Below are 12,567 nucleotides of genomic sequence, written 5' to 3'. Positions count from 1 at the left end.
CAATAAGTAGTACTTTGATGAGGCCTGAGCAGCTGGCTGGAAAGCATGAAGCAGATCTCACAAGGTCGTTGGCATCAACAAGTTGGAGCTTTTTCCATCAACTTACACAAAGGAGGACTTTCTCAGGTGTCTTTTGCTTTGTTCTAGTTGAAGGTTCTGGTCAGCATGGTTCATATGGTTATAGAGGACAGGCAAGACACTGCTTTTGGGTTGCTTCAGATTTCATGAGGTTCTGAATTTGCCCAGAGTTCTCAGGCAGCTTCTACATGGCTGACTTTCCTGCACTGAGAAATGTCTGTTTCTGATTCCTGTGTCCTTTGCCCAGGGACAAAAGACAAGGAAGCTTTATCTTCAGAAAATTCATATTAAGTCCAACAAGAAAGCAACTGGCCAGGCAACGTCCCTGCAGCAGATGATAAGGTAACTGGGAATGATAATGCAGGCAGTGACAAAATCATCCCGAATGTTTTATGTATTATCACTTCTGAAATCTCCAAACACCACAGGGAAGTAAGGGTTTGTTATTCAGTATAATTTAACTTTAAGATGTGCTGTATGGAGTACAGATAGTAAACAGAATACCCAGTGGATTTACTATGAGTTTCCCAAGGGACTTAGCAGTTAAAATTCTTATCCCACTGTGCTTCTCCCTGATCAGTCTGAATCCCAACATTTTTATGTGACACAAAGACAGGAAGAATTACAGAATCTGTGAAGAGATGAATGCTTTATAAGTGTTCTCAAAATGGAGAGAGAATAATCAAGGAATTCAGTTCCTGTGAATTTAAATGCAGAACCAAGAAAACATCAAGAGCAGAAATTTGCTGAAACTAATGGAAGATGTCAAAAAAACAGAAAGCCAAGCATTCATGAATATCAAAGGGCCACAAAGCCTGTGGAATACCTACCAGGACACACTTGTTAGACTATTTCTTTAGAGTAGCAGTTTTATGTTTGCACCTGCATGTGCACAGACAGGCACGATGCTTGCCAGTGCCTTTTTGTGTTTTTCAGGGGGCATGACAGAGACTTATCATCAAAAGTAAAATATTGTTATGGAGAGCAGCAGAACAAGAAGACATACAGTAAAACTCAGTATTCTCTAAACACGCCTTCAGTGAGTTGAAGTGTTGACAGGACAAAGGCAATTGGCACAAGCTCAGAGGAGTTTCCCTCAAACACAGGGAAGTCTTCTATTTGTACCTAACTGTGCAGGTGACTGCAGAGCACTGGAACAGGCTGTCCAGAGAGGCTTCAAGTCCATCTCATTGGACATCTTCAGAAGACACATGGACATGGCCCTAGGCAACTTATTCTAGGGAATATGCTAGAGAGCGTTAGGACCGGATGGACCACAAGGTGCTTTCCAAACTCAACGTGTCTGTGATTCCATGGGTTACAAAATGATAGTAAGAGGGATGAGTTAGCTCAGTATTGATTGGATGGAGAAACACCAGTGGGAAAGTGGCTAGTGAGAGCCAAGATGAAGAAAAATGAAGCAAGGAACAGGCAAAACAAACTTGAAACAGTTGGAAAGAGAATGTGAAGTCACAAAATAAATGTCGGCAAGGTAGAAGCCAAGAAATCTACCAGAAAGATAAATCTAGTAGGTAAAGAAAAAGAATCTACCCTGAGGTTGACAGGAACCTGAAAGTCTACTGATTCAACTCAAGTAGCTTTTGTCCTGATTGCTTCATAGTAGGAAAAAGTTGGAGCAAGCTCCAAGTAGATCTTTTCCCAAATTTCCCTTCTCTTTCATAATAAACTCACAGCTGATCCTGAACTTGAGCAGGATCTCCTGCTCCAGCGGGAGCAGTAAGTCTATGGGGCCCAATGGGATGCATTCCAGGGTACTTGATGTCATCTCAACACCTCTCACAATCCTTTTTTCAATGATCTGAGAATATGGAGAGGCCTCAGTCAACTGGAAGCTGGCAAACATAGTCCCCATTTTCCAGAAGGGCAAGAAAGAAGAGTCTAGTGTAATCACAGGTCTGTCTGTCTCACTTTGGTGCCCAGTAAAATTGTAGAGAGCATCACTCTGGGAGTTATTGAAGAACGCTTGAAAGACAATGAAGTCAATGGTAACAGCCAACACAAGTTCACAAGGAGAAAGTCCTGTTTAACCAACTTTATCTCATTTTATGACAATGCTATCCACCTAGCTGACTGGAAACCATGTGTAATCTTCCTGAATTTCAGCAAAGCTTTTGATACTGTTTCTCACAGTACCCATACATACAGAGCATCTAATATACAGCTAGATAAAAACATAATGCAGTGGGTGAATGGTTGATGGATTGGGCTGAAAGGCTTATAGTAAATTGGATTACATCATTCTGGAGAAGCCAGTGGGGGTTCCTGCAGGGCCCCATTTTAGGGCCACTTGTCTTTAATGTTTTCATGAGTGACTTGGATACAGGACTTGAAGGTGTAACTTTGTGGATGATTGCAAATTGAGAGGACCTGTTGGCTTCCTTCAGGGAATAGAGGCACTGTAGAGAGATCTTGACAGACAAGAGGGCTGGGCATTCACCAACCACAAGTTTGTGCACACCAACCACAAGATTCTGCACCTGGGACAGGGCAGCCCTGGCTCTATACACAGACTGAGTTCTAACTGAGCTTTTTCAACACATTATACCACAAAATTTTCAGGATTGCAACTTGTTTCCTTGAATGCAATTAAAATGGCTGTGCCTTAGAAATACTGTAGAGTCACTTCAGGAAGATTTCTGCAGTTTTTTCTTTTGAACAGAGATTTCTGTCAACATTATGAAAGGAAATGACAACTTCAGCGCTCATAGCATCCCCCCACACTCCTTGAAATGATTCAACAGCTAAAATGTACCCTTTATTCCAGGTGTGAGTAATTTTAATGCCTTATAATGCTTCACAAGAAAAAAGTCAAGAACGCTTTTTTTTTTTTAACCATTCTCTACAAAAAAAAAAAAAAAAAAAACCCAATGAAAAGGAAAGTAGAAATGCGGAGACTTGAAATACACCAGAAGTTGCACATCAAGAGTCTGTACATTCAAGCAATCTCATTCTGAGTTTCATAATATTTCTATATCATGTTTCGGTTTCTCAACTACTCCAACAAATTGTTGGCAAGTCTACAACTTTCATGAAAACAAAAATAAAAGACCTTTTCAGCCAAAGAAGCAATTCACAAACCGGACCATGAGTACACTTCAATTTGAGTGCCGTGTGGAGTAACAAACCGGGGTTCCTCTCTCTCCCACACTTTTCTATTACCACAGATAAGCTCCTAGCAGAGTTTCAGAAGCAGCAGCCTTTTCAGTCAGCACAATTAAAACTCTACCAAACCACCCCGTGTTCAACTTTTAAAATAATTGCTACTGTGCCTCTATCAGAATGCTCAGTATGACAACAGGATTTCAGACCTCCGTCTTTCTGTGAGCCTTCTTTCCTCTTAATACACAGTTTGTGAAAAGGATCCTGAACTCAGGGCTGAGGTGGTGGTGCATCACTTCCAGCAGCACACAGAAAGAGCCTATGGCTTTCAGGGATTTCCAGCACAGTGCTCCATGCTGCAGCACCTTTAGTCTGAGCTGCAGCACCTTTAGTCTGAGCTGCAGCCCTTTGTGACAGCGAGGATGAGTTTGATGAAGGATAAGGGAGAGATTTATCTACAGTCACTCCTGGAGATTCAGAAATAATTCTTCGTGTCACTCCTCCACAGTAAAACATGCTCTTAGTTCTCTACAGAGAATCTTTGTTAATAATGAAATGTAAGAAGTAAAAAATATTTACCCATCAGTAAAATCCCTAAACAGTGTATCAGCAGTTTAACTGGAGGAAGGGGCAGGTAAAATCACAATTTCTGTCTTCTTCCCTGATTTTCAGGAGAATGTTTCTACCACATGGGATGGGAGGAGTTATGAATGGTATACACACATTTAGAACAAGTTTTTCTTTACCCTGCTGTTTTCCTACAGAAAAACATCTGTTATAACTTTTTCAATTTCAACTTTAGCAAGTAGTTCACTACTACCTTATCTACCACCAGCAGCTTATTACCAGAGGAAGAAAAAAAACTGGCAGAAGTTAATAATGATACACTCTTGTATTCAGCTTTAATATAGCCTCACCACAAACCACTACCAATGCTTAAATTCAACAGAGGTTGTGACTAAACACTCATGACACTCCCAAAAGCACGCGATCCTGAGTAAAAAGCCTTCCTAAACCTGATGACAACATCAACAAGAAGCAAGACACCAGCGCACACAGTCAAAGCTGACTCTCCATCCACTAGACAATTTCAGTCCCCACTTTCATAGCTTTAACTGCAACCATATTGCTGTATGGCCTACATAAAACCTTGCAGCAAACACCTTGCTCTTCTGAGGTCCTCTGCTTGTTCTTCCTATACATCTACACTAAGCACAGATTCCTGTCTTCAGATTTAAAGACTTCACAACTCTACCTCCTTACTTAACAGCTACAAGTAGAACTAACAAGTCCCCTAACTCAGCTGGCATTTTCATCCATCTGCCCCCCTGACCGTCAGCTTCTGCTGTTATGTGTCTGTGCTTTCTTCCACTTTGCTCATTATGCATACAGGGCTACCTAATTAAATTTATAATCCCTTATGTCTCAATGCACTTTTAAGGTTTTTATTTCCGTCAAATCTAAAACCTTCCACCAACTGGCCCTGGCTTAATCCTTCCTGGCAGAGTTCACCCTTCTACATATATTCAGTTCCTGGTTAAAAACAGGCAAATGGCTACAGACACGTGCCTGGCAAAGAGATGACAGTTCTTCAGCACAGCTTTTATCTTGTGTGTTAGCTCATCTGTTTGTCTCTTTAGACTCTTCACCTGCCAGAACAGAACTCACAAACTGTTGCAACAACACTCAGTCCAGTACAATGCGATCTCTCTGGTAACTGAAGCATTTGGGTACTATCATAACAAATATTTACGAAAGCAAGAATGCTCTTGTTTCCCAAGCAGCAGCAGGAGGCATTAACGTGAGGTTATCCTGGCCCCCCTTTTGGTATAGCACCTGCTTTAGTTAGCTGAGGATACAGGACAGCTAGTAATGCTGTATTTCCACAGGTATCCTAAAAATCGCAGCTTCTGCTTCAGAAGTTTTAATTTTGTTAGCTACTACCCTAAAATAAACAAACAAAAAGAGCCACTACCTAACTATAATAAGGAGAGCATCTTCATTAGACTACTTAAAAGAAATAAGTTCAAAGAGCATTAATTGATATAGATTTAAATAACATATTTCTAAATGTCTGCCCAAATGCATGTGTCATACTACCAAATTAAATATTTGCCAAAGTTCTGTGTAATAAAACGAACTTCCAAGGAAGAAGCAACAACCAGATAGCATCAATGCCATTCTCTCATTACCTGTTTCCACAGTGTTTTCTGTTTCTGCTGCCTCCAAACCATCCATACTGTCTTCATCCTCCACTGCAGTTTTTCCTCTACTCCGAGGCCTGCAAACATAGAAGAGAAAACTGTTCATAAACTGAAAGCACTTTTAATTGTTTTTTTATTATAAGCTTTATTCCCAACTTAAATAATTTCATTTTGGAGGGATAATTATCAGCATTAAATTGCACAACATTCAAGCAGTGATTTGAGTGCTCTGCAAATCAAAAGTTTCCTCCCCTCTCTTCCTGTTTTAGGTAACAAACAACATTCACTTCAGTCAAGCCCTTAAATTTTCTGGCTATTATTACAAGAAAAATTCAATCAAACTTATCCTGATTTTAAAAAAAGCACCAAAAACATTAAACCAGTACATTATATGAGTATTCTATTTGCTATACATCTTTTCATTACAAAGAAGATAATTTCTGAGATATCAGAGAGCACAACCCAAAATCTGGCCAGTAGTTCCACGTGCAATGAAACAGACGCTAATCCATTCAAAGCACCAAGCACCCTTGGAAGAAGTTTCTATCAAATAATACCAATGCTAAAGCAATTCAATCGAAACACGTTTTATTTTCAGTGAAATAAATGTTCTGACACTTAAAACAGAACATTAAGAGAGCTGGCTAGATGCTACCACCTTAAAAAGACTTAATGTCAGGACAGCAAATCAGCATTAAGATACCAGACAGATCTAGCTCCATTTCAACCAAGCTCTGACAGAAAGCAGAGAGCCTTGTATCACAAATTTCACCCTTTTTTTCCTCTGCCTGGCTTTCCAACAACGAGCACGGTGGGCTGCTGAGAAGCCTTAGCATCCAGATTCCCAGCTGTTCAGCAGCCCATTTGAAAGGGAGCCAAGAGCTTGGCACTTCGCCTCCCAAATTTTCAGGCTACTTGGCAACTTGCCTGGCGTGCTGACAGAAAGCCTGAGAGACCCTGGGAGCTTCTGATTCCAAGTACACAAATTCTGAGCAGTTCGGGGCATCTCGGTGTTTCCAAAGTCCCAGAGCTCCAAGGCAACCATTCACCCAACCAGCCCGCCTTGGATCAGGATGTCACCCAGGCAGCTCTCTGAACAGAAACCCCTTCGGGTTCCTCTTTCATGGAGAATTCTGAGACGTTTGGGTTTAGTTCCATGTTGGGAGAAGCTTTGTTGGTTTCTTTTCTTTCTTCTTTTTTTTAAGTGATGAAATAATTCCTAAAATCAGCATTTCCTTTTTTTTTTTTTGTTTTTTTTTCCCCAACCATTAAAATACTGAGATGTAGCAGTAGCATTACCTCAGAACTAGATCTGCTATATCAGCTAAAAAACATACACTCTATCATGCAATGCTTTTGGTTCTCAAGGATCAAAGACGACCACACGCACAGAGCTGGGACAGACCATCACCTTGTGAGCCTACGTGTGGTGCTCTGCAGGAAAACGAGGAGGGCCTGCCTGGTCCCACCTAACCAGATCCCTTCTAATTGAGTTTGGGAGAGGTTTTGTCACTTCAAAGAAGGAAAGGAACAACTAAAACACAGCTAAAACCAAAGGCTGAAAAAACACTCATTTACAAACGAGCAAAGGGGAAAGAGCAAAGTAGGGAGAGATCAAGGATAGAAGTGCTTTCGTCTTCTTGGCATTCTTGTAGGGTTTGTTCAGATAAAGATGAAAACTGTGGGAGTACCCATAACCCTACGGATAGCAGGATACCATTCTGCTAGCCTGCTCACATGTGAGCAGCAACAGCATACACGTAATAAACGGCAGTTTTCTGAGACCAGAAAAGAAAACAGCAACCCCTCCAATTATCCACTGTTCTACAAGCCTCCAGTACAGCTCCTTAAAACCAAAGTGTCATATATATTTAAACCAGAACAAACTGCACAGTGCCATCAGAAGAAGCTGCCATACACGGCACCAGATATCCACGCCATTACATTTCTTGTGGTTCTACTGAACAGCCCCACATCAGCCAGCACCAGATGGATGTGGGACTATGCAGGTAAACACAGCCACTTGCTGCTAGAATGCTCGAAGGCTTCCCAGTGTTCCCCAACACGTTTCTTCAGGCAAAGGTCTCCAGGCAGAGAAAACGACTGTTCCGTGTTAATCTAATAATTTGCACGTGGTTTGGGGTTTTCTCTCACAGCTACATGTTGTATATTAGGCACCGAAGTACTCACAAGGCCCTTCCAAGCACAAGAGCAGTACTCACCCCCTGAACTCCCTGCCATACTTTAGCAACCTATTTAACACTGAAGGCTTTAATTAATTAAACATAATTGCTTCTTTTCAGCAGAAGATACAACCACATCTGGCGTTATTTGTCACCCCCCTCCCCAGGATCCCTCTAAAAGCCTTTGTAATGTCAGACAGGTTGGAAATGAGGTACTGAAGGCGTTGGAAGAAAGTACTAGATTATATCATTAACTTATTTCCGTTCATTACCTCTCTTTCACAGTTGTAGGAGATTTTGGAGCCTGCAAATTTATTTTTGGTTTTGAGAAAAATAATTCAAGTCACAAAACGGTGAAATGCATTCCGTGCTGACAGCTGTAATTTAACTTTTCCACAGAAAACACCACTTGAAAAGTCTGTGACGTACAGCTAATTGTTTCAATCAATATTTGCACTAAGAACAGAATCACAGAAGATCCCAAGTTGGAAGGGATCCGTAAGGATCGCCAAGTCCAACCCGGCTCCACACAGCAGCACCAAGCCCAGCCCTGTTCTCTGTGAGCTCCAGCCCTGGGGCCGTGCCCCCGCTCCATGCCCACCCCTCTGGGCACAGCCTTTCCCTCAGCCCAGCTGCCCTCCCCTGACAGCTCCATGATATTCCCCCAGGCCCAGTCGTTGCCCTCAGCTCCCTGTGAGGTTGTATGGCCATGATGCCTCCCTTCAGCCCGCTCTGCTCTGCGCACAACAAACCCAGGGCCCTCGGCCACCCCTTACACCCCTTGCCCTCCAGACCCTTCCCCATCCTCCTTGGTTTGTCTGTGCCTGGATTTTTCCCTAACAAACCATGTCACTTTTGTTAAATTATTTTTCTATTTGCTTTCTCTACTCCTCTTCAAATACATTTGAAAAAGCACTTTAAAAATTGAAACGGCACTTTATTCTGCTCTCAGGACTTGAGTCTTAGTTACTAACCAAGCTAAAACTTAAGCCTCTTCTCACTGGAAGGTTTTCTAGAAAGCTGTATCCTTTGGACTCCAAACAGGTCAAAAGCAGGTGAGTTCATAAGTGTGCAAGAGAGCAATGCGTCTCATCACCCAGCCCCCCAGTAACACCCAGCACTTCCCCACAGCAGACCAGTTCCCAAGCAGCTCATCTCAAATGCCACTGTCAGGGAAGCAGTGATACACCAAATTTCAGTCACTTGGTTGTTGTTTTTCTAGCATATACTTTCTCAAACTGGAAGCAACAAATATTGCATTACTCCAGTTGAGTATAATTACTGTCTACAACAGTTTCACTCATATTCACAAAACATTGAGTCATTTATCAAAATCCTTTGTGACCTACTCCAAAATTTGCTATCAATTAGCTTTCCTGGCTAATGCCTTCATTAATCTCCCTCTTTAAATACATCCTAATAAATAAAATTATTGTAAGCAACTAATCAAATTCAGCCCACAGGAAAAGAAAAAAAAAAGCCCAGGAAAACCTGTCATAGAGCTCAGCAGATCATCAGCTATTCCATTTGCAGTGGGTTAAAAACCTCACTGAGGTTATTTCCCAGCTTTGACAGCTTCACAGTACAATCACCAAGCACCCGAATGGCTTCTGCTGAATTGCACAGAGCAGGGTGGATGTACAGCACTAGGATAAAATGGAAAAGTGTATCTTTGTGCCATTTGTTTTGTTGTCAGTATTTATTTTTTAATTTAAGTGCACATTTTCTTCACGATAACTCCCCCCTCCCCCCCTCCATAACCTTATGAGTACAACATTAAAAAATATATATATAGGTCAACAGGACACCTTGATCTTACTCATTCTTTCCTCAAGGTCATCAGTAACAAGGCTATATGGGCCAGTAGCTTCCGGAACCATGTGAAAGAACTGAAGCAGCAACGAGCCTTAGATGCTTGTCACTCCCAGTTTCTGATCAGCCACAAGTTACAGCATGATGAGTTTTTCTGTAAGTTGCTACCACCAAAATCAGATGCTGATTTGTTCAGAGCACCCTGAGAAGCCACCTTCCTAATCTGGTGGATCTTGCGTCAGTCTTACCACCGTGTCTTGATAGGAACCATCCCACAGCTTCATCCTCTTTCTCAAATGCCGTAACTTTTAAAATGTTCGGGGGAGGAACTGCCCTCCTTTCTATGTGAAATGCTGAGCACAACGACGGTACTAAATATATAAAACAAAGCCAATAACCTTAAAAAGTGGTGTAACATCTGGGATACAGTAACGTCCTAAACCAGCACAGATGTCTTGTTAAATGAACATCTGTCCACAGCCTTAGCCTGGAAGACGGTAGAGCAATGATTTATAAAAAGGCTCAATTAGCGCTGCAGTCAGCAGGGCTCGCACCAAATTGATGTTCACATGACAGTTTCACAAGTGAAAGCTGTTACCGTCTTCTCGATAATCCTCTTAGCAGGTGTGCAAAAGTGCATGCTCTTGGGATTTTCCAAAAGCAAGCTGTAAGTACAGCTGTAACAGCTCAACAGTGCTCAAGCACACACTGGAAGCACTACGGTTCAGCTACGAGCCCCAAGTGAAGGAAATCACAGCGAGCAGGCAAGAACCAACTGATGGAAATATCTTTACGCAAACATGTTGTCCCCCGTCTCTGAATGCTACGTATCAGTGCAAAGTCTTTACTACTCTTAAGAGTTGAAGTTCTCCACACATCTCCTGCTGTACAAAAGGAACAATATGGCTTCAGAAGCAAGTGCCAACTAGCTAGGATTTATTTCAATAGCTCCAAACACTAACAAGCCTAAAATAGGATAATTGCTATTACATCGACTCCAGCTTCAAAGTGATCTCAATTTGGAAGTTTCTTACAAGGATGTTTTAAATTGTACAACCAATACATCAGGTGAAAATGTCTTCTCTATTTGCTCTCCACAGAGTTTTCTTTCTTAAGTTATAAAAAAGAGGTTGGTATTTAGCTTTCACATGTTTACTTCTTACACTAGAGATGCATTTACAGAAGGCAGAAGGACCTTGAGATATATACAAGAGGTGCAACTAAAACATGACAAATGATGCAAAGATGAGAAAGCTGAACTTTTGGAAATAAAAGTGAAGAACTTTAGGAAAGAGCTTTTTATGTAACATCTGTGAAAACAGACTTACAACACAAGAACTGAATACAATACTCAATACTCAGGCTTCTATTTAATTATTAAGAGACCTTCAAAACATACTCAGTATTTCCTATTAGTGTCCTGGTACAATCCAAGAAGAAGTGTGTATCTTAATACTTCCAATTTTATAAAGCATAATAGTATTTCCAGAATTCCCACATCAAAGAAAACTGACACATTTAAAACCAAAACACTGCAGCTTCGTACACACTGTACGTCTCTTTTAACCAGTAACAATATTGAAGATACTCATTCTTCATTCACCCAGGCTGTAACATGCTCAGAGCTGAACCTTTTTTCACATCTCCACTTTATACAGTTCATATCTGAAATTATTGCAGCCTTTGAGAGCAGGGCTGCCTGAGAAAATGCATAAAAAGAGCCCGGACTCCACTCCACTACTGCTGATTCTTAACTAAGGGTTTCCAGGACTCCCCTCTGAAACACAAATTTACCAAAGATTTCCTACACAGAGAAATGCAAATGGCAGCCTGTACTGATTTCACGGTTGCATCTTTACAACAGTCACAGTTTACCAAAGTAAGCTGAAATAAGTGACCAATGAATGCAGAGTTCAGAGAAACCTGGCTTGAGACAGGTGTGGAGTAAAACGCTGCATGTGGGGAAATTTGCACTGCACAGCTCTAACAATGTAAAGGCCAAATGAATTAGGACTTTTAACTACAAGTCTGGTTAATCTGTGCTTTCATGTCAACTGCTCTTGCATCTACCTGTGCTCTCCAGAGCTTCACGCTCTCTGGCTTCAAGTAAAACTACCTTCCACAGGAGGCAGAAAGGCAAACAGAAAGGAGGTCCTGCCAGCAGGCACCTGTCAAAACTCAACTCATATCAACAAGGCACAATTAGTGCAACAGGAATGTCCTCTCACCTTCAGAAAACCATTTCTCTCAAATATCTCCGGTCATCTGAACGCAATTTTGCAGAAGGCCAGCAGAGCCAGGAGCCTGAAGTGAAACTCCACCGTGTGACAGGGCTGCTCTGGCCAAAGCCACTGCCAGCAGTGTGTCTCTGCTTGTCCCTGATGGTAGTGCAGTTTGGGTCTGGAGCTGTTCTTTTAGAAGATAAAGCAGATGAAGACCAACCTACCCCAGCTGAAACAGTCTCACCTACTAGACCGTGAACTCTTCTTCCCAGCTGACAACCTGTACAGGAGCTTCCCCAGTAGAGCAGGGAAGGGCTGGACTAGAAATGTTCCTTACTGGGAACGGTTGCAGGTACATAAAATAGTGAACTTTTCACAGGAGCCCATAAACCATCTATGGAGCCACACATCTGGTGCAGCCAGTGACACAAGTATTGAGTCTAGGACTACTACAGTGCACTTGAGCTTCTGGATGCCCCTTTCTGGTGTCATCACACGAGAAGCGGAGTTTGATGCTGACCCATGTCTACAGCTTATCCAGATTTGGAGACATTTGGAATAACAGGGTGAGAAACCACATAAGAGGCTTTTAGGTCCTTCTTTCTAATTTTCAAATTGACTGTTTAAACATCTATGAATTCTGTAACCTAAAATTACTTTTAGTCAAATATCTGTCCTACTGACTCAGCAACACACAGCATCAAGAACTGCTACACATTTTTATTTGTCCAAAGCTACCTTGCCACTGACTGCTGCTCTCATTGGCTCCCTTGCAGTTTTATAGCTGTAGTTAGTTCTCTAATGTTAACCAGCCCTTAGCCATTGCACCTATTTCAGGAATAATTACAATGCAAAAAAGAACCTGATGCAGTTATGACCTTCCAGTACATTACATATGTGCTTTTTTTGGTACAAAATACAATCCTTTGCACATCTGTTACCAAAGCA

General features: G+C 41.7%; 1 protein-coding gene across 1 annotated transcript in view; it reads right to left on the bottom strand.

The window, feature by feature from the left end:
• Positions 1–12,567, bottom strand: part of KMT2C (lysine methyltransferase 2C) — a 186,312-nt gene that overhangs the window by 133,931 nt on the left and 39,814 nt on the right. Inside the window, 1 exon segment of the mRNA XM_042889179.1 lies at positions 5,391–5,479. Coding sequence (XP_042745113.1) covers positions 5,391–5,479 — 89 coding nt within the window.

This window comes from Lagopus leucura, unplaced genomic scaffold (assembly GCF_019238085.1).
Source record: "Lagopus leucura isolate 7727_CA_CO unplaced genomic scaffold, USGS_WTPT01 Super-Scaffold_100157, whole genome shotgun sequence".
NCBI classification, from domain to species: Eukaryota; Metazoa; Chordata; class Aves; order Galliformes; family Phasianidae; genus Lagopus; species Lagopus leucura.
The sequence above is the reverse complement of the archived record's forward strand: the minus strand, read 5'-3'. Positions and strand labels throughout refer to the sequence as shown.